The sequence below is a fragment of the Motacilla alba genome, chromosome 18, assembly GCF_015832195.1.
Source record: "Motacilla alba alba isolate MOTALB_02 chromosome 18, Motacilla_alba_V1.0_pri, whole genome shotgun sequence".
Classification (NCBI taxonomy): Eukaryota; Metazoa; Chordata; class Aves; order Passeriformes; family Motacillidae; genus Motacilla; species Motacilla alba.
Window position 1 is genome coordinate 4,244,375 of NC_052033.1, and position 27,823 is coordinate 4,272,197.

General features: G+C 45.4%; 1 protein-coding gene across 1 annotated transcript; it reads right to left on the minus strand.

The window, feature by feature from the left end:
- On the minus strand, positions 1-15,441 carry LOC119709394 (myosin heavy chain, skeletal muscle, adult-like). The gene is made up of 38 exons (XM_038157107.1): positions 15,235-15,441; positions 15,002-15,145; positions 14,754-14,910; positions 12,836-12,863; positions 12,623-12,737; positions 12,445-12,537; positions 12,262-12,325; positions 12,067-12,165; positions 11,858-11,961; positions 11,620-11,758; positions 10,870-10,988; positions 10,623-10,772; positions 9,976-10,146; positions 9,092-9,401; positions 8,857-8,933; positions 8,498-8,585; positions 8,286-8,403; positions 7,842-7,965; positions 7,619-7,755; positions 7,259-7,514; positions 6,226-6,468; positions 5,943-6,119; positions 5,712-5,857; positions 5,534-5,624; positions 5,056-5,445; positions 4,776-4,902; positions 4,491-4,609; positions 3,839-4,035; positions 3,290-3,473; positions 3,038-3,203; positions 2,740-2,864; positions 2,283-2,591; positions 1,976-2,179; positions 1,584-1,709; positions 1,319-1,489; positions 1,123-1,227; positions 885-980; positions 1-296 (listed from the first exon to the last, which is right to left on the minus strand). The coding sequence occupies exons 1-38, from the start codon at positions 15,439-15,441 to the stop codon at positions 141-143; spliced, it is 5,832 nt and encodes a 1,943-aa protein (XP_038013035.1). The 3' UTR covers positions 1-140.
- Between the last annotated feature and the right edge of the window lie 12,382 nt (positions 15,442-27,823).

The following is a 27,823-nucleotide window of genomic DNA, read 5'->3' on the forward strand; positions in this document are numbered from 1 at the left end:
TGGTATGCACACAGAGGAATCTACAGGATTTATTCTCTAGACATTAAAATGATTAAAACAAAAATTGCAGAAAGAAGGAAGTGCCTGAGAGGTTCACATTTTGTGCAGCCCCCAGGTCACTTTGATGCCTCGTGACATCCTCACTCTTCCTCTTCTATCTTCTTGCCATGAATGTCACGGCTCTTGGCTCGGAGCTTGTTGACCTGTGACTCTGCAATGTCAGCCCGCTCCTCGGCTTCCTCCAGCTCGTGCTGGATCTTGCGGAACTTGGAGAGGTTGACATTGGACAGCTCCTCCTGTGAGAGCAGAGGGAATCAGGGGTCAGGAGCCCAGGACAGGGGATTCACTCCTGCTCCAAGTCAGCTTTATGGGGCTGCAAATCTCCATCCCCCTCCCACCACTGCTCACACATCAGCCTCACACAGAGCTCCTCATCCTCTCCTTTTCAGGACTCTACTGGGACAAGCTTCACCAGGACTGGGACACACGTGAGGAGCAATTTCACCCCTTCGATTTATCATTTCTGTACTTACTCTCACACTACATGTCTATATGGGTAATTGGGTTAAGAAGACCAGGAAGCCTTCTGCTGCTGATTAATAGCAGAGATTCAGAACTTGTCAGTCACTGGGTGTGGCCCCTGGGTTTGTTTACTCTGGCCTCCTGTGTAAAACAGGCTGCAGAACTTTCACTTAAAGAAGCTCCATAACTGCAGGGTGCCCAGAGCTCACCAAGGCCTCCTGACACGATACCAAAGCAGCATGTCCAAGAGAGTTGTGTCTTGGGATTTTCTTTCATATCCCTCTCCTGGTATTAAGCCTCATTCAAGGTGTGTCCTGCCCCAACGGAATGTGGTGTTTGCCCTTTCTCCAAGCAATACTTACGGCCTCCTCAGCTTGTCTCTTGTAGGATTTCACTTTCATTTGCAGCTTGTCCACCAGATCCTGCAGCCTCAGGACATTCTTCCTGTCTTCCTCAGACTAGAGTGTTTGACAAGCAGAATAGAGAGTCAATTCCTGGTTCTGCATCACGTGAGGTTAACAATTGCCCTTGGGGATGGTGTGGGCAAAATGTGACTCACTGAGAGAAAGCCCTGTGAGAGCAGCAGAGCTCCTGCCTTACCTGGTAGGTGAGTTCCTTCACCCTCCGCTCGTACTTGCGCACACCCTTCACGGCTTCAGCGCTGCGCTTCTGCTCAGCATCAACCTCCCCTTCCAGCTCCCGCACCTGCAAGGACAAGCCCATCCCTGCAGCTTCCCTAGCAATGCCTCTCCAAGGAGGGACATGCTCACTCAGGCACAGCCCCAGCCCTACACACCCTGGCCTCCAGCTTCTGGATCTGCTTCTTCCCTCCCTTCAGTGCCAGCTGCTCGGCCTCTTCCAGACGGTGCTGCAGGTCCTTGACCGTCTGGTCCAGGTTCTTCTTCATCCTCTCCAGGTGGGCACTGGTGTCCTGCTCCTTCTTCAGTTCCTCTGCCATCATGGCCGCCTGATCAGAGCAAAATGTCAAAGCCATTTAGGGACTGGAGATATTTGGGGGAGAGTACATTCACCATCAGCAATGCCAGGAGCGCCCAACTCACATCTGTAATGGCCTTCTTGGCCTTCTCCTCAGCATTGCGGGCCTCCTGGATGGTATCCTCCATTTCACCCTGGATCTGGGCAATGTCTGTTTCCAGCTTCTTCTTGGTGTTGATCAAGCTGGTGTTCTGTGCAACAGGGAAGACAGGATTCCTACTGTCAGAACAAATGCCTCCACATCAAGGCTTGAAAATGCAGCTAGAGTTTAGAAAAGTCTTTAGTGTGAGAGATTTCTTTAGCACCAGAGCCGTAAACCAGATATGAGGGCTAGAGGGAGGGGATAAATTGCAGCACATTTCTTCAAATGTTTACAGAGTAATCACTTAGAAGACGAATAACAGTTCAAGTAGTTGTTATCACTTGTGAATGGCAATAATTTCCAGCCATGCCTGACCTGGGTGTGGAGGAGCTGTGCACGTTCAGTGGCATCCAGAAGCTCCTGCTCAGCCAATTTCCTCGACCGCTCTGTCTGCTCCAGGGCGGCCCGGAGCTCCTCAACTTCAGCCTGCAGCAGGTTTGCTCTGCGCTCCACCATGGCCACCTGCTCCTTCAGGTCATCCTGTGTCCTGAGGGCATCATCCAAGTGCAGCTGAGTGTCCTGCAAAGAAAACGAAAAGGGAAATTACCAGGCATCAGTGGGTGCTTGAATGGCAAAAATGTCATGGATCTCATTTCTCTTTCTGTAGCTCTGCTGAACAGACCTTGAGCACAGCCTGGGTGTTCCTCAGGTTCTTCTGTGCCTCTGCAGCCTGGCGGTTGGCATGGCTCAGCTGGATCTCCATTTCATTCAGGTCTCCTTCCATCTTCTTCTTCAGCCTCAGGGCTTCATTCCTGCTCCTGATCTCAGCATCCAGGGTGCTCTGCATGGAGTCTACAATTCTGAGGTGGTTTCTCTTCAGCTGGTCAATCTCCTCATCTTTCTCTGCAATCTTCCTGTCGATCTCAGATTTCACTTGGTTGAGCTCAAGCTGCAGGCGCAGGATCTTCCCCTCCTCATGTTCCAGGGAGGCCTGCACAATTCAACACAAAGAGTGTCTTACTTTCTAAGTAATCTTTTGTGCATTTCCACATGAAAGTTATGTTTGTTTTCCTGCTCTCTCACCAAAGGACCACATACATATACCTAAGGTGGACATAATTAATTAGCATTATCTGTACCTCAGCTTCCTCCAGGGAGGCTTGCAGTTCAGATTTCTCCTGCTCAATCTGCTTCTTCACTTTCTCCAGCTCATGAATGGCCTTTCCTCCCTCTGCAATCTGCTCCGTGAGGTCGGAAATCTCCTCTGCAAGGAAACGTGAAAAGAGCCATGGTCAGGCACAGAGCTGAATGGAGAACGGCTCTGGTGCATCAAGGTGCCAGGCAAGATCTTATCCCTGCAGGCCCAGAGCTGTTAAGTGTGGCAGATAGACAAGCTTGTGAGAAAGGCCAGGGAGGAGCAGAGGGCCAGGGACTTACGCTGCAAGTTCTTGTTCTCCCGCTTCATTGTTTCCAGGTGGTCCAAGGACTCCTCATAGGCATTCTTCATCTTGAACAGCTCCGTGCTGAGAGAGCGCGACTCCTTCTGAGAGGCCTCCAGCTCAGCCTGCGTTTCCTCATACTTCTGCTTCCATTCTGCCAGGATCTGAAGAGAAACGGGCTGTCAGTAGGGCTGTGGCCATCCCGGGGCCCTGCTCTGGCCAGGAGAGCTGGTGCTGGAGGCCAAGAGACCTTGTCAAAGTTCTTCTGCTTCTTATCCAGAGCAGCACAGGCAGCATTGGATCTCTCCACATCAATCATCAGGTCCTCCACTTCATTCTGCAGCCTCTGCTTTGTCTTTTCCAGGGAGGCACATTTGGCATTGACAGCCTCAACATGTTCCTCTGCGTCCTGCAGCCGCTGGGCCAGCTTCTTCCTGGCAGGAGAGAAGCACAGTTGTACATTTGATCTTAGAAGGGTGTCAGTTCTACAAAGTTATAAGAGGGTAGGTTTGTCAATTTGAGGGTTTTAGCCAATCACATTTCACAGATATTTAAGGATTTATCATTTATTGTGTCCTATCACCTGTGGAGGATTCAGTGTGCCTTAGCACTTCTAATGACTATGTTTTCTAGTTCCAATCTACACTTTTTCTCTCCCCCTCTCTCTCCCCTTTTTTTACAAAGACAGTCTATCCTTGCCTTTATCCCAGCCTTGTCTTAGCCCATTCTTAGAGATTCCAATTTCCCATGACTAGTTTCAATCTTCTCCAGTCATTTGCCATCCTGCTTCCCCACGTACTTGGCCTCCTCGAGCTCCTCCGTGCGCTGAATTGCGTCCGTCTCGTATTTGGTTCTCCACTGGGCCACTTCACTGTTGGCCTTGGACATGGCTCGCTGCAGCTCTGCCTTGGCCTCCTGCTCCTCCTCATATTGTTCCCGGAGCAAGTCACAGTCATGGCGAGCGGACTGCAGGGCGTGGGCCAGGGCGTTCTTGGCCTGTGGGGACATTGGGTTTGCAAACGTAAATACTTATCCTTAAATCCCTCTTGACTGTGTACCTGAACATGAAAATGGAATGAAACTCTAAATGAGCAAATGTAGAGCTTGGAGCTGGTGAGGGCCTCATTGACATGTTTTGGAGAATCAGGACACGTTAGTGACTGCTCCTCTGGGGACAGTAATCTGCTGCTTGTTTATATGTGTGACTGAATTTTGTCTCAGAGACGATCATCAGAATCTCATGAAAACCTTGGGGATTACTTCCTCCACCACCTAAAATAACGTGCTTCCTTCCCTCTCTACAGGAAGAGTGAGGGGTTGCGCATTAATGCTCTTCCCTCCGGTCCTATGTGTGTTTGGCAAAGGAACACTGAAGTAGTCTAGTGTCAGACAGGATTTTCCACATGCTTTTGGGGGTGATGTAGGCTGTGGACACTAAGGTACTTCCAGACCTTGATTTCTTCCTCTAGATGTCTCTTGAGTTCCTCAATCTGTTGGGTAAATCCTTGCTTGCCCCTAGACAGCTGAGAAATCAGAGCATCTTTCTCCTCCACCTGGCGGGAATATTCACCTGGAAAAGGAAAAGAAAAAAACGAAGTAGAATGTTGCTCCTATGACACACTCTGTCTGTAAAGCCATGTAACCTGGAATGGCCTGGAGAGCTTATTCCAGCTGCCACCTTGAACTTTCTGGCTCACTCATTTACGTCCAGCTATTGAACTTTGGGGATGTCTCACCTGACTCTGTCTGCAGACGAGCTCTTTGCGTATTGAGGTCATTGATCATGCGCTGGTTCTGCTCGTCCTTCGTTTTAAGTTCACTCAGCTGATCTTCCAGTGTGCGGCACATCTTCTCCAGGTTGGCCTAGAGAGGAAACACGGGAAGGGAAAAGAAATGATGGTCTGCACTCCCCCTTATTGTCTCAGTGGGGGTTTTGTATTCTGGGAATATGTGTGGAAGAGGCAGCTTTTGTGCCACACTTGGTTCCTGTGAGCATTATCTCCTGCAACTCCATACCTTGGCTTTGGAGACAGACTCCATGTTGCTGGCCAAGTCGTCAATCTCCATCTTCAGCTCACTCTTCTCCTTCTCCAGCTTCTGCTTCACGCGTTGCAGGTTGTCGATCTGCTCGCCCAGCTCAGCTGTGCTGTCCGCGTGCTTCTTGCGCAGTGCAGAAGCTGTAGCTTCGTGCTGCAGCGTGGCCTCTTCCAGGTCACGGCGCATCTTCTGGAACTCTGCCTCACGCTTCTTGTTCATCTCAATCTGAGCTGCTGTGGCCCCTCCTGCTTCTTCCAGGCGCTCGCTGATCTCCTCCAGCTCCCTGGACAGGTCAGAGCGATGCTTCTCTGCTTTAGCGCGAGAGGTTCGCTCTGCCTCAATTTCCTCCTCCAGCTCCTCAATGCGGGCCTGCAGAACAGCAGGGAGCCTTCACAGCCGTGCCCTCCTCCTGCCTCAGCTGAGCCTGAGCAAGGCAGGGCAAGGAACAGGGACTTGCCTGCAGCTCCTTGATCTTCTTCTGAAATTGCATGCCCAGGGCCTGTTCATCCTCAATCTTGCTCTGGATCTGGCTGATCTCAAAGTCTTTCCTTTGGGCCAAGTGAACCGTGTTAGAGCTCCAAGAAAAAAGACAAGTGCTGCAGCCCAGCACTCAGGTGCCCCAGAGGCACACTTACTTCTTCAGTTTCTCATCCAGCTGCTGCTTATCATTCTCCAAATCCATGATGCTGTCCTGGGCCAGCTTCAGGTCTCCTTCCAGTTTCCTCTTAGCTCTCTCCAGGTCCATGCGCAGTTTCTTCTCTTGCTCCAGGGACCCTTCCAGCTAAACACAACAACACCATCAGGCCTCTGCCAGCCAGGCTAGACTCCATACCTCTCCTGCTCCTGCTCTGTGTCTGTGTGCTTACATCATCCACTTGCTGTTCCAGCTTGGTCTTGGCTTTGGTCAGAGTATTGACTTTGTCTTCCTCGACCTGCAGGTCATCCAGGGTTTGCTGATGGGCCTCTTGGAGGGCTTTCTTCTCTTTTGTCAGCTTGGCAATGGTCTCATCCAAAGCTGCCATCTCCTCGGTCAGGTTTTTCACCTTAAGAAAGAAGGGAGCAAATATAAATGAAGGAAGTAGATATAGAAGTCCTGTAATAGCACACAGCCCATTTTCTGGAGTGCAAGTGACAGGTTCTACCTCATACCTTGTTTTCGGTGGCATGCTTTTCCTTCTCCACCTTGGCCAGTGTGAGCTCAAGGTCATCAATATCTTTCTTCAGCTCTGAACATTCATCCTCCAGCTTCCTCTTCTTGGCTGTCAGCTCAGCATTAATTTCCTCTTCTTCTTCAGCTCTTTCAGTCACTTCCTTAATTTTGGCTTCCAGTTGTATTTTGGTTTTGATGAGCTGGTCACACCTTTCCTCAGCATCAGCCAAGCTATCTGCTTCCTGGTGGGGAGACAGAATTTTGTGGATTCTAACGTTTTGAACATTCTCTGCTCTGTCTCTTTTATTAATGAGTAGTAGTTTAATCTGACCTTCAAGTCCAGCAATAAAAGGATCTTGAGTGGTTTCTACAAGTAAACCTTGTCATTTGTAATCAATATTTATTCAAAAGTTTTTGTGTCTCCTAAATTTGTCTCCCAGAGTGACTAGTTATGAGAATGTCTCATACCACCCACAAGCATAATGGAATAAGGTTTGCTTTAGTTTCTCATTTTAGCAGGAACAATGACCTGGAGTATTTTTCTCATGGTAAAAATATGCAACATCTTTTTTTGTTTGTTTTACTATTTAACTTCTTAGTATTTGAGCAATAGATGCTTTATAGGAGAACTTCAGTGGAGAAAGATTTGTTTTCTTTGGTGAAATTGTGATTTCCTAATTTAGTTTTGAGGCAAAGTGGGCTTTCTCCGGTTTGCTTTTATGGTCTTAGACAGATACACTGCTTTGAAAATTATTTCTCTTCAAGCTCCAAGTTCTCAGCTGTTCAATACAGATTGGCTGGTGCTACATGGCTCTTTCCTCAGACACCAGCAATGGTGAGTGCCACATGGATCTGCCAGGAGTCTCAGTATGCCCCTGCCAGTCCCTGTTTACTCAACATTAGTGTTCCTCAGAGTGTGTGATTTAGACTGTTTCTTCCACCCATTAATTCCTGTGAGTCTCTTTGCAGGACAAGAAGCATTCTGACAGTACATCATTCTTTTTCCAGAGGAAAATGATCAGTGATACTCACAGCCTGCACTTGGAGCTGCAGGTCATTTTTCTCCTGCACCAGGGCCACCATTTTCTCTTCCAGCTCCTTCCGCTTTGCCTCAGACTTTGCAAGCTCCTCCTTGGTTTTCTCAAACTCTTGTTTCATGTTTGCCATTTCCTTCTCAGACTCTGCACTCTTCAGCAAGGGCTTGATCTTGAAGAACAGCTTCATCCATGGCCAGTGTTTGACATTCATGAATGCACGAACATTGTACTGGATGCAGAAGATGGAGTCCCTGAAAAGAAATCCACATGGTTATTGAATATCCTGTGTTCTGTGAATTTTGACTCAGTTAGCCAGTTACCATTAGAACATAACAAATGAGGGAGAAGTATCTACCTCCGCTCCACCATTCTCTGGTACTCCACTCTCATCAGGTATCCTCTGCACCTGGCTTGTATCATGGTCATAATCTCTGCCAGTTTCTCATCTCTCATCTCCTCTAGCACACCTATCAGTCCAGCTTTGAAGAACACCTTGAGAAAGGCAAGATTGTAGTACATCAATGTCGGGTAGTGCATTACCAGGGCAAACTGTATTTAAATACAGAACTTCATTCTACCTTGGTGTGACCAAATCTGTACTGGGTGTGGTCAACATCAATGGACCCAAGAAGCTTCTCTGAAGCCTTTTTGTTATCCATAAACTGACCTTCTGGAATAGCACTAGCATTAAGTACTCTGTATCTGTAGGAGAAAGCAGAACATTAAAAAATCAGCAGTTCTGAAACCATCACTGTGATTGAACCTCACTGCCTACTCAGCAACAGCTGAATAATATCATGTATTAGAGAGTACATTCTTTCAAGACAGTGCAAGACTTGAAAGACACCGAGAGTGCAAGAACCATTCATACCATTAACACAGAGTCCAAGAGAATCCTCACAATCAGCGTAAAATAAATCATAAATTCACAGCAAAACATGACAATGTAAAATGTAAAGACTGTTAAGATGATTAGGCTCCTCAGCTTGGTCTGAATTAGCAGAAAGGTTCAGAGCTCTCACCTCTGTTTGAAGTCAGCATAGAGGACTCTGCTGGGGAACCCTTTCCTGCAGATCCTGATCCCTTCCAGCACGCCGTTACAGCGCAGCTGGTGCAGCACCAGCTCGTGCTCCATGGCACCTGACAAACACCACCATTAGTGACTACCCTGCTGCTTGACACTCAGGAGAAGAGCTTCTGCTGCTCAAGCCTTCCTCCCCTTGGCTTGCCTTACCAGGAGTTTTAGTTTCATTTGGGATGATGCAGCGCACAAAATGGGGGTGAGTGCTTCTCAAGTTAGCCATCAGCTTGTTCAAATTCTCCTGTGAGATTACAAGGAAAAGTTCAGGTTTAATTTAGTAAGAATCTCATGCCTATCTATGACGTGCATTAAAAAAACTGAGTCTTTCTGAGTCTTGAACTCATTCCTTCCTAATAATGTAGGAAATACATGATTATGTTGGTGTAAAAATTGAATAAATATGAATCAGAGTCTTAGGCCTGAACTACACGCCTGTCTTCTGACTGCAATTTCAATGAACTCCTATGTTATTTCAGTAAATATTTAAATGAGGAAATGAATTTTGCTTTTACCCTGAAGAGAGCTGAGACAGTCTGGAAGGAAGAACCCTTCTTCTTGCCTCCCTTCTTGCCACCACCACCACTAGCCTCTGCAAGTCACAGAAAAGAAAAAGAAACTTTTTTTTTATCATGGGCAATAAATACTGCAAACAACAGAACACAAAGCTTCTTTCTATTTCTAGTGTTTGCAGCTTTAATTCTAAGAAAACTTTGTCCACATTAACAATACAATTTTCATAAAACTAACCTGCATCTGCTCCACCATAGTTGGCAAAGAGTAAAGCCAGTGTCTTCACAGATGACTTCTGGTACAGCCCAATGACAGTTTCATTCAGAGGGTCCTTGTTCTTCTCCAGCCACCCAGTGATGTTGTAGTCCACTGTGCCAGCATAGTGCACCAGGGAGAAGTGGGCCTCAGCCTTGCCTTTGGCAGGCTTGGGCTTCTGGAAGTTGTTGGACTTGCCCAGGTGCTGGTCATAGAGCTTGTTCTTGAAAGAGGTGTCAGTTGCCTTGGGGAACATGCACTCCTCTTCCAGGATGGAGAAAATGCCCATGGGCTGGGAGAAATCACAAGGGACAAGGGAAGGTTACAGTACAAATGTTCAACGTCACTTTAGATGGGATGTTCACCTGCCTGGTCTAGTGAAAGGACTCCCCCCCACCTTGGTAACGGATTGGAACAAAATGTTCCTTATGGTCCCTTCCAACCCAAACCATTCTGTGACACTATGACATGACAAGAAGCCTATGCTATGAACATCAAAGTCTGGTTGTGCTGTTGACAGCATCTCAGCCTGGATGAAAGCCTGGGTTTACCAGGAGTTGTTCTCAGTCAGTGAGTTTATTTCTGCCATCCCTTGCCTCTCTGCACTCTATCTCCATGGAACTTGTAGGAACATCTGTCCACTTCACATGAGAATTGGTTGTAGGAATGGAGAAGCAATGATAAAGAGAAAAATATTGGAAAACAGCTACAAGGGGCTCTGCAGTTTGGGGATATCAGGTGATATGGTATTTATTTCTCAAATTTGTCTGTGGATCTGGATCACAAATTTGGACTTTGGATCTAACTGTGCCTCAGAAACATCGGAGAATTCCAACAGCCATCAAATACATGCAAGGGAAAGGTACCTTCTCAATGAGCTCAATGCAGGCAGCCAGGTCCATGCCAAAGTCAATGAACTCCCATTCAATGCCCTCCTTCTTGTACTCCTCCTGCTCCAGCACGAACATGTGGTGGTTGAAGAACTGTTGCAGTTTCTCATTGGTGAAGTTGATGCACAGCTGCTCAAAGCTGTTGAACTGCCCAGAACAAGGAAAGGTGCACAGGTTCACAAGGGATGCCAAAACACACAGGCCTTTGCTGCCATTCTCCTAAGGCTGTTTGAAGTTGAAACACCTGTCCCAACCCTACTAGACCAGCATGTGTTTCTACTCTAACACTCACTGTCCATGAAGGACATTTTCATTAGTACTTCACAAGTCAAGCAAAAAAGTGACAAGTCTTTTTCACTGTGCTAATCAGCTGCAAGTCTTTGGTAAACTCAGTAGCTCCATGGTGTCAGTTCTCTGAGCTGCTGGATGGTAGAAACCTCCTCAGAGTCCCACCCAAGAATTTCCCTGGCCTTAGAACAATAATCTCAGGGTTTTTGTGCTCTGACACAGAAGTCCTTGCATCACCACTGCATTCACAGATTCACTCTGAACTTGCCCAGACCACTGCCTTTACAAGAGCATCCAGCCCTTTTCCCCCTAGCTGTGTGAACCTTCATCCTTACATCAAAGATTTCAAAGCCAGCAATGTCCAGCACACCAATGAAGTACTGCCTGGGCTGCTTTGTGTCCAGCTGCTGGTTGATACGAACAACCATCCACAGGAACATCTTCTCAAACATTGCCTTTGCCAGGGCACCTACAGCATTGTTCACCTGGAGCAGAGGAGACAAGACAGAAGTTACGTTTGAGAGGCAAAGAAAATGTGCACATACTCCTTCAAGCTGTGCATTTTCAACTGTCAGATGTTACCTGTGTCACGTTTTGACCTTTGGTCACGTATTCATTCCCAACCTTGACTCGGGGGTAACACAAGGCCTTGAGAAATTCAGCTGAGTTTAGGCCCGTTAGGTAGGCAGCCTTGTCAGCCACTAGAGGTGGGGGGAGAGAGAAAAGCATTTGTCATGGAAAATCTCTAGAATTCAGGTGTTGTGAACAACTCTGCGGTTCATGTTCTAGGAATGGAAGAACATTTAGCTCATTCCACATAGAAGGTCTGTGAAGGAATGCAAATTCCGGACATTACTGGTGGTGGTCTTTCAAAGCAAGAACAAGTATGGCTTGCACAGGAAGAGCTAGAATGTGGAATTTCCCAGAAGAACAACAAAAGTCTCTAGCAAGACATAAGGCAAGGCATATTCTCTTTCTGTGGGAGGGGGATTTGTGGGTAGCACAGCTTGCAGGAATTATTTCATCAAAACACAATTGCCCCTCAGGGTGCTCTAGTGCTTGGAGATTTGAGAGGGAGAGAGAGAAATTTTCTTTGTTGAAATTTAGGTTTCTGCTTTCAGGCAGCATGATTTGAAGGAGTCATCATTGGATAGAATAATGGAACTTCCCATGACTAGGAAAGCACCTCTGCAGTTAGAGGGACTGGGGGCAAAGAAGGAATTCCCTGTGTTTTCTGTGGAGACTCGGGCAACTGCAGTGTGCCTCTGGAGGCTAACCTATCGCCTCTGGAGGCAGAGAAGGGCACCAATCAGCACCTGAATTTGCTGATACCTTCTGTGCCATCAGGCTCTGCCTGCTCCTCTCGTTGCTTCTGCTTGAACTTCAGGTTTCCATAGTGCATGACAGCCCCTGTCAGCTTGTAGATGGCTGTTTTCTCATCTGCAGTGAAGCCCAGGATGTCAATGGCACTCTGCAGTCAAAATAAAGAATCCAAAAATATGTCCTTAGTGGGTCAGAGATGCCACCCTCGAGCCATGCCCAGTAGGTACCTTGTTGCTGTGTTACTTACATCTGTAGCCATCAACTCCTCCTGGTCATCAATGCTGGGGACAGTGACCTCCCCTTGACTCACAAAGTGGAAATCGTAGGGGTTGGTGGTAATGAGGAGCATTTCTGAAAGAAGGAGCAGGCAAGGCATAGGTTTACTTTTCCAATCAGGTGAGAAAGGGAACTGTTTCTCAGCAATCAGCCCCAAAGAGCCATAATGCTCCTTCCTACCGATTAGCTCTGGCTTCTTGTTGGACATGATCTGATAAAAGATGTGGTAGCTCCTTTCCGCCTTGAGCTGGAAAGTGACTCTGGACTTCTCCAGCAGATCTGGCAAGGATGGTAGAAAGAGTTAGGCACTTGTGGGAATGTACATGGAGATGGGAATTTGGGAAGGGATGAGAAGAGTCCAGGAGAATCTCTTACAAGTTTCAATGTCAGCAGAAGCCAGTTTGCCTGTGGCACCAAAGTGGATTCTGATGAATTTGCCCTGTTAAGCAGAAGCAGCAGCAGGTCAGCCTGCATGTGTTCTGCTTTGCATGAAGAACTGCTCAGGCATCAAGTGTGTTGCCATGAGAAGGAGAGATTTGATGCAAAGCAAGAACTCACAAAGCGTGAGGAGTTGTCGTTCCTCACAGTCTTGGCGTTCCCAAAGGCCTCCAGCAGTGGGTTGGCGCTGATGATTTGATCCTCAAGCGTTCCCTGCAGGGACATCATTCTTCAGTGACTGTGTTTGCTTGACAGGGCAATGACAGGCCAAGCATTCGGTCTGTCCTTCCTGACTCACCTGCATTTTGCCTGATGTCTTCTCTTCCTTCTTCTTCTCTCCACTGGCTGCAATTGTTGCAAAGTACTGGATGACACGCTTGGTGTTCACAGTCTTCCCGGCCCCGGATTCTCCGCTGCCAAAGGCAAGAGAGAAGCAGAGGGTGCGTGGTCAGGCAGGAGGTGCCCTGGCACCGGGCAGCCCTGCAGGGACCCGTGCAGGGGGTGTACGTACGTGATCAGGATGGACTGGTTCTCACGATCTGTGAACAGGGCAGAAAATAAAAGATTATTATTAATGCACTGGCAATAGGCAGCTGATTTCTTTCATAAAGCCGTATGCCTTCACTCATTTTGAATATTTTGATGTTCCCAGCTGCAGGTGGGAAGCTGACTTCTGAACCCTCCCACGGTGTCTGGTGTAGCACACATGCAGTTCTTTTCTTCATAATCCCTTCATGTCAATCTGTTCATTTTATTTATAAAAATTATTCCAACTAATGATTAATTTTGTAGAGTTACTGATTAAATGATCTATCAGTAAGCTGAATTGAAATGGAGTGTGTGCTTCTCATAAACTTTATTACATAGGAACAACCATTCCTGATCAGTCCACAAGACCCTCTAAATGATTTTTATGTTGGCTGTTGATTAAATAAAATTACAGGAACATGATAAATATGTAGGAACCTTTATCAGCATAATCCACTGTATAATATTGAAATTTTGGTACTTCCAGAGCTAGAATTAATGTATCTCTTTTCAACAGCTTGAGCTGAGTTTGTTTCCCACTATTTTGTCTGCTTTCTTAACCCATGCTCACTTATTTTTTTGTTCCATTGTTATGCTCCATTTTTGAACCACTCAATGACGACAGAAAATATATGTTCCTGGTGTTGAGTTTGTTTCATCATGTACTCTGTCTTTTCTATTAATCTTATTTTTGCCATGCATAATTTTATAAACTAATAAAAATCTTCCTTCTAGGGTTACCAGCACAGCCTGTCCTACCTTGGGGAAACCTTTTCATCTTCCCCTTGAGCTGTTCCACTTTACTACATTCTTTTGTGAAGAAGGAAGCTTGAAAATACATATGACACACCAGGTGCCAAGATACCCCTTGTATATAGTAATGCTTTCTGTTTTGGTCTCAATTTCTATCTCAGTGATCTCCAGGCTTCAGCTTATTATTTTGTAGATTTATGATCCTTGAGAAAAAAATTTTAAGCAGTATTAGAGGATATTTAAAAAAGTTCTTGGCAGTGAGGGATTTTTCCCCAGTGGCATTTGTTTTACACTCCTGTTTACAAAAAATTCTTGCAACTTCACAGAACAAGAACTTAATGTAATAAAGTCCCCCTGATATTCTTCATTATTAGACTTCATTTTTGCTGACCTTAAGAACTTAGCCAAATCAGAAATATTTTCATCACTCCCTGAATATTTTAAAAAATGTTGAACAGTTGAAGGCCCAGAACAAGCCCTTTGAGAGTTGCCATTCATACCAGTCTTCAATCCAGCTCACATCTACTTGTCCAGCCCTCACTGCCTGAGTTTGTTATGAGGACATCATAGGCATCAAACAGCATCAAAACCCTTGCTGAAATCCAGGTGGAAAATACGCAGTGCTCTCCCCTCATGTCTCAATGCAGTCATTCCATTGTAGAAAGAAATCGGGTTGATTAAGCATAATTTCCCTTTGGTGAAGCCATGCTGACTACTCCTGATCAAATTCTTGTATTCTGCATTCATAGAGAGCCTCCAGGATTAGCCATTCCAAGACTCAGGGGAGTAGTTCCTTGGATCTTCCTCTTTGCCCTTTTTGAAGACTTGTGACATTTGCTTTCTTCCAGTCCTCACACACGTCTCCTGCTGCCATGACCATTCCAAGGCGAATGAGAGGCCAAGATACGATGCCCCCCAGTTCCCTCAGCACTTGCAGGTGCATCCCAATTGGATGAACTTGTGGATGTCAGGTTTGACTAAATGATCTCTAACCTGATCCTCTTCAACCAAAGGAAAATCTTCATCATTTCTAATGACAAGACAGCATGCACCCTCACAACTCTATTAACTACTTTGCCACTAAGAGACTTTTTCTCCTTTGTGAGTGTTTACAGCCAAGTGATTTTAAAGAAAATCATGAAACTCACCAGTCAGCATGAACTGATAGGCGTTGTCAGAGATGGAGAAGATGTGTGGCGGGGCCTCCTGGCGCTTCTTGCCTCGGTAGGCCAACACCACCTCGGGGTTGTACACCGGCAGCCACTTGTAGGGGTTGACAGTGACGCAGAAGAGACCCGAGTAGGTCTGCAAGGAAGGGACACAGCACGTTGGCTCCCCCTGAGCCTGGCCCAGCAGCCCCTGAGGCTGCCCAGAGGAAGCTGCTGCTGCCACTTACGTAGATCATCCAGGCTGCGTAACGCTCTTTGAGGTTGTACAGCACAGCGGGTTCGTGCAGGTGGGTCATCATGGCCATGTCCTCGATTTTGTCATACTTGGGAGGGTTCATGGAGAAGATTTGATCTTCTTTCACAGTCAGGGTCTGCCAGGAAACCAGAAAGATCCACATGTTTCACCTAAAAGCTCAAAGTGGGGATCAAATGTTGTTTTTGAGCCTTGTTTTTGACTCACCTCTCCCCCTTCAGTCTTGACAGTGACTTTGCCTGATTCCCTGCTCTCAATTTTGCCTTTCACAAAGGATTCTTTGGGATGAACCACAAAGACCGATGTCTTGGCATCGAAAGGTTTGTTCTGGGCCTCAATTCTCTCCTTCTCCGATTTTCGGAGGTAAGGAGCAGCCTCCCCAAAACAAGCTAACTCAGCGTCTGCAGAAGTCATGGCTGCACTTCACTGAAGGCACATCAGTAAAGAACCCTGTGGAAGAAAAGAAATGTAACATGAACAGATTATTAATGTACCTTGCTTGCAAGGACAGCTTTTCTAATGCTTTAAAACTGAGCACTTACTAGAATTGCTAAAACTACCAAAAGTTGCCTTCTTTGTGTTTAATGATTTAAACCCAGAAGAGAAAAATATTGTTTTATCCTTAAATAATGTATAATAACCTTGTAAAAATTTATTTTGTGTCTTATGGTACTGTACAGATTTTACTTTGGTTTTATGGACTGTAGTGTCATATTTCAGAATATGAAATATGTTAAAGGAACTTTTTATTCTAGTATAAAATAATTTTAAAAATATAGATAGAATAGATACCATAGCCTTAAAAGCAGATGGAAAAAATTAGTTTGAAACCAGTTTCAAAGGAAAAAAAATATACCTAATAGCTAGATCCAGTGCACTTACCTTGAAACTTTTCTAGTAGACAGGGCAGAGCACTGCAAAGACACTTTTATAGAGTCTGGTTGGCAGGTGCTCTGCATTCTTCCCCTTTCTTCGGTCAAAACATTTTTTGGCAAACATTCTTTGGCAAAGCATTGTCTGGCAAACTGAACTAATGGCATAGTCATTTGATTTAAAAAGATATATTTAGAAATGTTTTGTATCTCACCAATGCTGTGAATGTATTGACTATAAATAATTTGTCTAGAGACATAAGGACAGAAGTTCAGTTAGTCGAGGCATTTGGAAAATTTGGATGTAGGACCAGTGAACGATACTGCTGCATTTCCAATGGTTTCTTCATGTGCTCAAGGCAGATTTTTATTGCATGACCGTGATGTTACTCTGATACATCCTCAGTCCAGCATTTCCATCGCATCACAAATATCGCTGTCACTGAAGCTCCTTTAAACATGCTCTTCTCCTGGTCATGGGCATTTTGATTGTTAAAAGAGCTCAGTGGGTAAAGCTCAATGAAGAGCAGAGGGCAAGGTCAGTAAATGTGATCCAAGGAGATATCCAACATCAAGCACTGGCATGGGCATGAAAAGCTTGTTCCAAGGATGAGCAGGCAACTTTCTGCAGTTCAAAACCAGAGCTCAGCCCTGGGCTCCCTGTGCAGGGCAGGGGGAAGCTGGTGGAAACACCCTCTGCCCTGAACAAGAGGAGCTCTCTAAAATAGAAACAGAAACAACCTGTATAGAACTGTGAGTGTGGGGGAGCATCAGAAGTCCTGTGTCTGAGCAATCTCTGACTTCCACAGACATACAGAGCTTAGAGGACAAATCAGAGAATGGTTTGGGTTGGAAGAAACCTTAAAAGAATAATCTAGTGCAACTCCACTGCTGTGGGTAGGAATTTTGACTAGATCAGGTTGCTCAAAGCCCCATTCAACCTGAGCTTGCATACTTCCAATGATTCCAGGGACATTCCCTTATTCTGGGGCCTGTGTCTCACTGACTTCTTCTTAAAAAAATGTCACTCTTATATCCAACCAGAATCTATCTTCCCTCCAGTGTGTTGACTGCAGCACATGGCTTGGTGTTATCAGCAAACTTGCTGACAGTGTCCTCAATCCCACTGTCCATGCTCTTGACAAATGTGTTAAACTATAATGCTGGTTTCACAACAACCTGCTGGGGGACACACTTGTTACTGGTTTCCACCTGAAATTCAAACCATTGACCAATGTGGCTTTGTGTGTGATCATCCAGCCAATGTACCATAGCATATTTTCCAGAAGGATCTACTCCATGATCTTGCCATGCAGAGAGGTGAAGCTGACCAGCCTGTAGTTCTCTGGGTCTCTCTTTTGCCCCTTTTTAAAAATGGGGATTTTTCTATCAGTGGAACTTCATCAGACAGCCACGACTTCTCAAGTGTGATGGATAGTGGCTTAGCCACTTCATCTGCCAGTTCCCTCAGGATCTGGGGATGCATCTCATCAGGGAAACTCCCTCATCTCTCCTTTCTTGACTCTCCCTTCCAAATATTTTATAGCTGTCAGTCACAGCATATGTCAATCACACAGTCCATCCTAACAAGTTTCTGTGTTAGCAATCAGTGCCTGTCTGGGCAGTGGCTACCAGCTCCTTCTGTCTGTAGCCCACAGTGCTGCACTGATAAAGAAGCACTTCACCTGGGCTGTCAGCCACATCTCCTTGTTAGAGGAGTTTGTTCTAATTCCCGTAAGACAATCCACAGGTTTGGTCACTAATTCCTTCCCGACTTTGACTCAAGGATAACACAGGGTCAAAGCAGGTCTGCTGAGTACAGAACCATCAGGTAGGCTGCCTTGTCAGCACCTGAAACAAGAGAGACAAAGAAAAAACTGATCATTGGACAAGGACTGGAATTTGATGTGTGTGGGCAAATTGCCATTAGTGACCAAAATTCTTGATTGCAAACCTTTTAATCTGGTGTCACAGCAAACACTGAATACAGAAAAGCTACAAAAGCCAATATTGCTATTTTCTGAACATAGTTATCAGTAAGAAAACTTTCCTTGGATATTTTAACTAAATTTATAAACCAAATTACTTATTTTAATAATTTTCACTTTAAAAATTCATTAAGATTTCTTCTCTAGATTTGGCTCTATCATATTTAGACTTCTCCTAATGGCAGTACACACCATGGCCTTTGGAATATAAGAGCTTTCTTAGATCATGACTATGTATGAAACTAGAGAGAATTTGTCTTCTAAAAACCTTGTCAAAACTCTGCATATGAAATGGTAAAATGCATGAAAGTATCCCATCAAAAAGCCAACTGAAGGAGTACCATTTAGTAAGAGAGGCCAGGGGTCAGACAATCAGTTTCATATACACTAAAGGAAATATTATTTGGTTTTCACATTATAAACGAATGGCTTTTGTCCTGTCTGAAAAAAAACCCCAGTATTTCTCAAAACTGCTTTCTTTATTAAAAGGTTAGTTGCTAAGGATTTTCTGTGCCATCTGGAAAAAACCTGCAACTGATTGTAACTAAATCCAAGGTGATGTTACTGAAAATGGAAAAGCAGAAACCTATTGTAGCTCACATTCCCTCATGGACAATAGATCAACTCTTGAAATACAGCTTACTTATAGAGCACTTGAGGTGATTTCCAGAATCTTGAGATACATACCAATGGATAGAAATATATTATAATGACAAATATAAAGGTATATTATATTTAAAGGATATTAAATTGACTTTCCCTGAAAGATGAGATATAAAAGACATTCTGCATGTCCCTAAAAATGAAAAATTAGTTGCGAATTATTGTGGTTTTCACATGTACCATATAAGATTTCAACAGCTAAAAGTCACAGCATCCCCATGTCTGTAAAAATAAGGAAGTGCTTTGCTTTGAGCAAAAAGACGAATTTTTAGATTTATAGTATTCAGACAGAGGAAGTATGTAACAACTCTTACTTGAGACAATGAAAGAAGAGTGAGGGATATCTGATGCTTCTCCTAGGGTGACAGCTGGGGATTCTCTCCTCTCACACTTGGAACTGAAAATCTTTGCTTTCCCAGTGGCAAATGACAAAGCCAGTCTACTCAGCAGAGCACATTTGGGGCTTTTTTTTTTTTTGTTGTGCTGTGCAGGATGTGGACTCAGCTTTGCAACAAGCAAGAATGAGGCACATGGCCAGGCAGCTATTGGGCTGCTAGTCCTAAGGAAAGGGTGTACTGAAAGCAGCAGCAATGCCTTAACACAAAAAAAAAAAAAAATAAATAGATCCTGCCCACCACTTTCTCCCAGTAAATTAAATAGATTCTGCTGACCACTGTCTCCCAGTTCTGCTACTTTCACTGCAGGGCTGCACTCTGCTTCAGCTGAGAGCAAAGCATGGCACACTCAAAAAGAGGAGAGGGAGAGGGAGCACAGACCCTGGACATGGAATGTCCTGCTCAGCAATGCGGGGTGGGCAAGGTATTGCAGGGCTGACATTTCCCATGAAGAAGAGACTGAAGCATGCTGAAAATAGAACCATCTTGAGAAAGACATCAAGCAGCTGACTCACTGTCTGCCAGCTCTTTGGATATGACTTCTTCTATCTCAGACTCTGTGTTAGCAGGCAGAGAGAGAATACTTAGCAACAAAATGGCAAAATCTCACACTTTTCAGATTTGCATTGTAAACTGGACACCAGAGTTTATAACATTCTGTGGAAAAACAGAATGTGTGGAAAACTTTTCACAGCCTGGAAGAGTGATATTTTCTTCATTACTTTTATCCATGTTTCAATACTTTTATTAATGAGTTTCTTCAGTGGAAGAAGCCCCATGGTTCTTGTTCTGGTGTCAGAACCTATTACCAAAAATAAACCTAAGAGTAATCAGATCTTCATATAATTCTCATCCATTCTATTATGCAGCTTGAAAAAACTGACTAAAACTGAGCACTGCTTATTTCTCACATGTGGCAAGGAAGGCCTTTTCATCCTATCTGGGTTGAATCTTATTAAAACCAGATTGCCCTGGGCAGCCAGCAGAGACCACTGTAGTAGAAAATAAACTGTTAGGTCCCATTTCCACTTTCACTGTGGTGCAGCAGTGAAATTATGTTCAATTCATAATTTTTATATGCTCATCAACTATCTCTTGCAGTCGCATTAGTTTCTACCTTTCACTAGTTTCCCAGTACAATCTGAAATTTCAGATATGTCTTCAGGATGTTTGTTTATCCAGTAGGAAATTCACTCAGTGGGCACTAGATGAAGAAGTACTCATTTATAGATTCATTAAAAAAACCTTCACATATTAGGTAGCATCATACCTCACTGAGATTGTGACTGGGGAGTTCTGAGTCCAGAAACTTTTCCTGAAGATTGGCTGCTATGACATTTATTTCCAACTGACTGTATCTTTGGAGATAATTCATTCAAATAAGCATCAGTAGATTCCAATGTAACACTGATTACACTTATATGATGGGCATGTCCTCTGATCTAGGCCTTGTGAGGTTTTACTGCTTACAGAATGGCATGGCATGGGAAAGATGCAGTAGAGATTCAGGGAATAACAAGATGCATTGCAGAGTGAAATTGGGTCTTGATAAGTAATTCCTACCACCACTAGATTAAGATTAAAAGCATGACTCCAAGTGACTTATTTCCCCAACAACATGAAGCTCACAGGAAAAAGCAAACCATTCTTGCTAGTGAGCCCTGGAAGGTTGGACAGAGTTCAGAGATGCTCAGCTTCTGCTCCAGTAGGAAACCTCCTGCTGTGGGTCGAGGACATAGAGAGGAGGCTCAGGTGCCCTACACAAACAGCTGTGTCTCCTTGTGCCTGGGGACAGGTCATTGCAGCTCCTCCTCACGTAATTGGGGTGCCTGATGCCCTGATCAGGAACTGGGAGGTGCTCAGGGCCATGGGAGGGAGCAGGAATGAGCAGGATCTGTATGGATGTGCTGGTTCTCTGGCAGACCATGGCTCATGTAAGCTAAGCCCAGACACAGCTGGGAGAGCAGAGGAGCAGTGTGTGTGAGCCTGTCCCACCCTGTGCCTGGGCAGGGGCTCACTGCAAGGGACACGCCTCCAAGGACATGTTGAGGTCAGCTGAGTGAGGGTCAGAAGAATGAGAGCACTCATCAGTGGGGAAACTGAGATGGGGTAATGCAGGATAAGGGATGCAAAGAGAGGAGGGACAGGCAGTGGAGAGAGAAGATGCAGTAATGTGGGTGCATTGTAAATGGGAAGTTGATGCAGCAAAAGTTTTGCTGGAATGGAAAGGGCTTGAGCTCTGCTGTCGCTCCTATAGGAATCCAGGAGATAAACTCACTGCCACATCATTCATTTTAGAATGGAGTGTTCTTTTATTGCTAACACTTTTCAACATTTATTTTTTTGGTCTCAAAGAGCAAAAATCTCAAGAGGAGCTCCATACTTTGGAGATGAAAATCAAGAATTGTGATGAAATCTTTTAATTCATTCTCTCCCTTCTCATTTTAGAAATAGCTTAGTTTCAATGGACTGAACCAAGAAAACAAAATTAATCCAAATGCTACACTGGAACACATGTACATACTTATTGATGCCAAAAAAAAGGTTAATATCACATAGATTTGGAAAATAGAGAGGATTACTAGAATTAATGAGAAGCCTTTAGCTGTAGGAATGAAATTATCAACATTCAAGAAAAGATGTCTCATATACTGACTTGATCCAAAATGCAAAGATAAGCACCCAGGTTTCTTGTTAAAAAATGGAACATGTGCAGCATTTTTTACTGCTTCATGTTAGTTTTACATTAATCTAGAAGGAAAATTTCCAATGGGAATTGCAGTTTGCAAATGCAATGGGATTTGCAGCTTGCAAATGCTTATCTCAGCTATGCTGTTAATATTTATAAAACATGCCAGGAGGGACCTTTTTGCCTGCAGATTCTTAATGACTGATAAGGAATGTGTAGCCTCTTACTGAAGATCCCTGGGTAAAGTAAGACCTCTCAGGAATGCTGGCATGAGACAAGAAGAAATGCCAGAACATTAATTCTCTGGTGCAAGCTTCTCACTGTGACACTTTTGCTAAGATGTGGCTGAACACTGGACCCTGGAGATGGTAAGAATGAATTTCACATTGAATTTCTATTGAAAGATGGGTATTGTGTTGAATTAAATTAAATATTGTTAGTACCTTCTCTGGTTTTGGCATATTTATTCTGGGTAATATTTTACCTGGGTGAAATGAGTCCTTCAGAGACTTGAGCGTCATTCCAGATAAGCAGTGCTAAAATGGATGGATAGAAAAACAGTTGGGGATTATGTCTAGCAAAAAAGTCAGTGATGAGCCTAACAAAGGAGAGATTAACTAACCTGGTGAGGCACTTTGGGCCAGCTACTGGCTTGGCCATTGCAAGAACAGAACGGGAGAGAGCTGACCTTTGTGCCTGCACTGCTAAGAACATCCTTGTATCTCAGGCTAGCTGTGAATGGACTGAGATGGCTTTGAGCTCTTCTGATCCTGCCCCTTCCTTTGGAGACTCATTTCTGCAATGCTTAATGCAGTTATTAGCTGACCTCACAGCAGGGAAAACATGTGGGACTTCTGAAGTTTCAACAGTATATTTTAAACCTAGGAATGTCTTTATTTTGCTTGGTGAGACCTAAGTGTCTGCCCACTGAGGAAAAGTAAGTCTTGCAAAGAAAAGTGAAGAGGGAGGGCAAAACCAGCTAGAGATTAGTGACAGTTGACTCACAGAATTTTTAGACTTAATGATAAACTGCTTTCTGTGTGCGTGAGATTTCTATGGTTACTCAAATTCCTCCCATCTTCACAGCACATGTCAGAGAAGAAACATGAGCAGCAGGTTCTGGATGAGGAGGTGACATTCAGGATGCCCTTTCCATCACATGCCAGGGTAACTGAAAACCTTCAGTTACCAAACAGGTGAGTGAGGTGGATGGAAGGAGAAAGAAAAGGCAAAAGAAGCTGGACAATGGCACGGAAAGAGAAGAAATGAGAACAGCAATAAGAAATTAAATTAAATTAGCTTGATTAATTGGCTTGTTTCTCTATTGACTGCACTTGCAAGAGAAGCAGAGAGAGGCTACACTATGGAAATAAATTTGCTTAGATTTGCACAACTAGCCTTTTTTTTCCTCTAAGTGAATGTTGCAATTATATAAAAAATGTTTACCACTTTTCTTCATAAAACAAGAAGGACATCAGAACATTAAACCCAAATTGTACAAGGCATTTTCAAGTGCAGAAAAAGTCTGCAATATTGATACCAGATGTTTAGTATTGGTAATTACAATATTCATTATTTATATTGGAAGAAGAGGGTTCTCCAAATTTGCTTTCAGTTTTGAGAGGATACACATTAAGAATAGTAAAACTTTGGTTTCTCATGGGTCTTCTACATGTGTCCTAATAATGTAATATGGGTCTTCAATAAAGCTGTGCTGTAATTCCCAGGAGAACATGTAGGACTAGAATAATCTATCCAAAGATGCCTTTAGGAAGAGCACACCATGTTTAAAATTATTAGCTCAGACTGAAAATTATAGCAAGTTGTAGGAATCCTAAAAAATCTCTGCAAAATAAAACATTCAATAAATGTGATATGAGTTTAAAATCCTAAGGAATATGATAATTTTCCAAGTACAGCATATTATATTTTCAAGGTATTTATAATGTATGGTTGATATTTTAATAATTTTATATTGTTCAAAATGTATTATCCAAAATAAAAATGTTGCTTTTCTCATGCACTTATTTACCAACCCAGCCCAGTGAGTTCTTTCCTACCATGGAAACGTTCTAGGTCTGCCACAATAACATACAAACACAAATACAAACCAAAAAAATTTCCTAGAAACCTTCAGAAATATCAAAAATATACTTCCCCCCCCAAAAAAAAATTAACTTTTGATGGGTTATAACCTCCAATTCCTTTTCTTCCTAATTAAAAAGCCATAAACCTTCTTGACTAATCATCACAAAAGTACTTTATTTCTCTTTATTGCATTTACTTCTGAAGATTTGAGACAACTTCTCCAGTTTCTCAGAGTTACTTTTAATTCTGATGCCCTTTCACCCTGCCAAAGTGTTTGGATGTCCCTGTCCCAAAAATCTCTCAGGACCTTCACAAAGTCTGCAATGTGAAAGCCATGTGAGGTAATCAGGGCAGGGAGTCATGATGATCATGGTGTGTTCAAAAGGGCAGTTCCTGTGGCAGATACATGATGTGGTTTCCAAGTGTGGCACTGAATACCTCTGCTTTAAAAGGCAATGGAAATCAAAGCAGAGAATGCTCACGTATTCTTTACCTGCCATGTAGCTCTGGGTATTTTAGGCCAGAGTTTTTATCCCCTGAAGACCCAGGTCTCTGGCAGACTCATGCTGGGCCATCTCAGTAGGTCTATCATCCTGAAAAAGTCAAATTCTGGCCACAGATTCCTCCTTGGACAAGGGATCCACCAAACCAAGGACATGAAGCGCAGCTCACCTAAATAGGGCAATTATCTGTTCTTGGCCTTCCAAAGCCTCTCCCTCCTGCAGCTGTGGCCAACTCACTGCCACATGCCAGGACAGAAGGACAGGAAAGACCTCATCCCTGTCAGCAAGAGGAAGGAGATGACTGGAGGGCACTTCTGTGCCTGCAGCCTCAGCTGCACAGAGACCCCAGATGGAACCATCCCCTTTGGGATAGAAACAGCATTTTTGGGGGTGGGTGTCTCCCATGCCCTTCCTCACCTGGTTGCTGCACATTCTGCCATGGTGGAATCAGCAGTGATTGCATGGGGAGTCTTTGAGGATGTCCTCATGAATACTTAGTGTCAAAGAGGAAAATCCCTGTTGCCCCACAGTTTGATTTGCATTACAGGTATGATCTAGGGGCCCATTGAATGTGCTCTCACCTCACACCGGCATCACCCCTTGGGACTTCCATCCTTTGCCCTGAAAACCCATTTCAGTCTAGGTGCCAGGTCTTTCTGTTCTGCCCCACTGATCATCTCCTATCATGATGCTCTACCAGCTGAGGGAGAGATGGCCCGGGTTTGCAGTGTGTGCTAGAAACTGACCCTACCTCTCACAGCAGCCCTGTGTCCTGCAAAGCTGGTCCTGCTGACATGTCCCAGGGGAATATGTCCCCTCTGCAGAGGGAAACCTCAGGGCAGGAAAGGAAGACAAAGAAGATGATGAGGAGGATTTCTTCTTCGCAATGTAGCTGTGCTGTTCTTTTTTATTGAACAGTCATGGTCAGGTGGGCTTTGCTTGGGTTCACAGTGCCATGTTCAAATCTGTTTTACAGGGAAAGAATATCTTGATTATTTGTGTACTTTGAGGTTCCATAGAGGTAGACCATGGGAATTGCTCGTCTGCGCTTTAGCCTTCCAAGAGGTTTTTCTGTCACTCCTGCTGGCCTAAGAGTCCAGGAAGTCCTTACGTGTGGCAGCTGGACCTCATCCTAGGAGGAGTGAGGGTGTTCAGAGCCCCAGGCCTCTCCTGGTGCCTGCACGATGAAGGCCCAGCCAGATCACAGTTGCCAAGAGAACTGTTGCAGTGGCTCTCCTTGGGCTGCTCCACAGGGTGTGCAGTGGAGGTGGCAGGGCCACTGACACTGTCTTGTCCTTTTCTCAGTCACACACTCCCAAGCACCTCCGTGGTTCCCTTTCTGGGCACAGTGCCCTGTGCCCTGAGCAGTGCCTGCTTCTGTCAGCTCAAGCTCTTTTCTTCCAGCATTGAGGACCCAAACAATTCCAGCTGTTCTTTGGCCCATCCCACCTGTTTTTTGTTGTGTCCCAGTGGGGAACACATGAAACTGGCTGATCCACCTGGCTGGATTTTAACCCCTTCTCTGTGATTTGCTCCTAACAGGTAGGCCAGGCAGTTTCGGGAGGTTTAAAGCACCCAGGGTTCAGGGAGATGGGCCCAGCAGTTTCAGCAGGTTTGAAGCACCCAGGTTTCAGGAAGATCTCCCTGCTGCTCTGCAGAGGAGCAGGGCCCAGAGCAGGGTCCCCTCGATGGCTCCAGGCTGCCATCCCCTGGCACTGAGTGCTGGAGCAGGGCCTGGTCAGCTGCTGCCCTGGGAGCTCCCTGTGACTGACAGGAGCCTGAGGGAGCCATGGGACTGGCACCCCCAGCTCCTCTCACCAGCAGTAATGCTGTTGGCTACCTGCCAAGGATCCCTAAAGGAACTTCAGTGTCAGCTGACAAGGCCCAAGCTGAGGAGAAAGCTGATGCCACCTGTGCTGTCGGAGCAACAGGCAAGGCCTGAGGGGAAAGGCACAGCCACCATCCCAGCTGATGTCCTGGGCTCAGTGTCCTCTGATTGCCCGTGGTGACTGTACCTGGCTGGGAAACAGCTTTCCTGAGCTCTCCAGAGGCCAGGGGAGTCAAGGTGCAGGCAGGGCTGAGTCTCCATAACCATCATGTCAGAGTCACCAGCCCAGCCAGAGCTTCTCCTGCAGCCCTGCTACTCCTGGGACACTTGAGGGACCTGTGGTGCACAGCCCTACAGCCTTCCCTAAATGAGGGCTGGGAAAGCACAGACTGAGCAAAGGGACATGGATGGCCCCTGGACCTCAGAGCAAACCCTGCCTCTGCCTTCATCCTCACCCAGGAACTCCAAGTAAAGCTGTAAAATGCTGTGCTTTCAAACCTACAGCCCAGCCTGTCCTTTCCATTTGTTGGTTAAAATCACCCACCCCAAGGAGCCCTGACTGACTGCTGGAAGGACCTGGGCAGCTGCTGTGCTGCCCAAGGCACAGCACATCCCAGCAGGGGATGGCCATGGCCCTGGGCTGGCACAGGGCCATTGCATGGGCTCCAAAGGGGAGCACTCTGGATTCAGGCTCTGAGCAGGGAGAGCACGCTCGGGCCCCATTCTGATGTTTAACCTTTCAGCTGGCAGTGGAGCTGTGCTGCACTGAGTCTCTCTGGGGTAAGAATAGCAGCTGCTGCCTTGGGACACAGCACACGTGTCCAGCTCCTCCAGGGCAGCACGTTGCAGTGCCACATAGAAGGCAGCCTACCCGCCCAGGAATGTCTTCAGGCGCTATTACTGGAAGCAGATCATCCCCACAAACAGGCACGACCCCGCACAGGAGCCTTAGGAGAGTGGGGCTATTTTGGGCTTTTGACACTGAGCGTGAAAGGAGACACGTGATGGGCTGATCCTCCTGCCATGGGCCTCCTCCAAAGCTCCCTGCAGCCTTGTCCCCTCCTCCAGCGATGGCTCTTGTGGAGCCTGAGGGGCAGTTGGGTGTGGCCTTGGAGGGCAGGAGGTGAGGGCAGAGGGAGCTGTGAGTTTTTTGGGAGTCAGGGCTAGCCCTCAGTGCCAGCAGCATGGGGCCCCCTGCTTTATTCTCAGCCACACCCCTGAGGGTGAGAGAGATAGAAGAACGTGCATGCAAGAGTAACCGGCAGAAAGCTGGAGGAAGAAGCAGCTGATTTTACAAAAAATCTAAAGAAGGCTATAGTAGGTCAGAACAGACACCGTCACACCCACAAAGAGAGAGTTGCTTCTTCAGTGACATGCCAGTCATTCCCCATTGGTGTCTTTTGGAACAGTGCTTTTGGTCAAGTCATCAAGAAACTCTTCCAGTGTCTCATGCAACAGTAGGTAGACACTGACACTTCACTGGTCTGTCTCAAGGACTTCTGCAAAATGGGGATGGGGTGACTGGCTGTGACATCTTCAGAAAGGGACAGAGCTGCAACAGTGGGGGAAATTTCATGAGCTGATATTGCTGAAAGAATTTCCAAAATAACTTCATAACCCTCAGCTCTCATTAACCTGTTTGACTTGGTGTATACACAGAGCCCCATGGCCTTTGAGGTTTCTGGGAAAATCCTCTGAGTGTTCTCTCTGTCAATGTGGTGAAGAGTTGTGTTGGAGCCGTGTGGTGTGTGAGAGCTGGGCACTAAGGGA

Excerpts from the sequence above, each read along its gene's own strand:
- LOC119709394 (XM_038157107.1), bottom strand. The coding sequence starts at position 15,441 with ATGACTTCTGCAGACGCTGAGTTAGCTTGTTTTGGGGAGGCTGCTCCT. Across the intron at positions 11,759-11,857 it reads AGGAGTTGATGGCTACAGAT|AGTGCCATTGACATCCTGGG; the intron begins GTAAGTAACACA and ends TTTTGACTGCAG. Across the intron at positions 4,036-4,490 it reads ATCTAGAGGAAGAAATCAAG|GCCAAGAACGCCCTGGCCCA; the intron begins GTCTGGAAGTAC and ends ATGTCCCCACAG.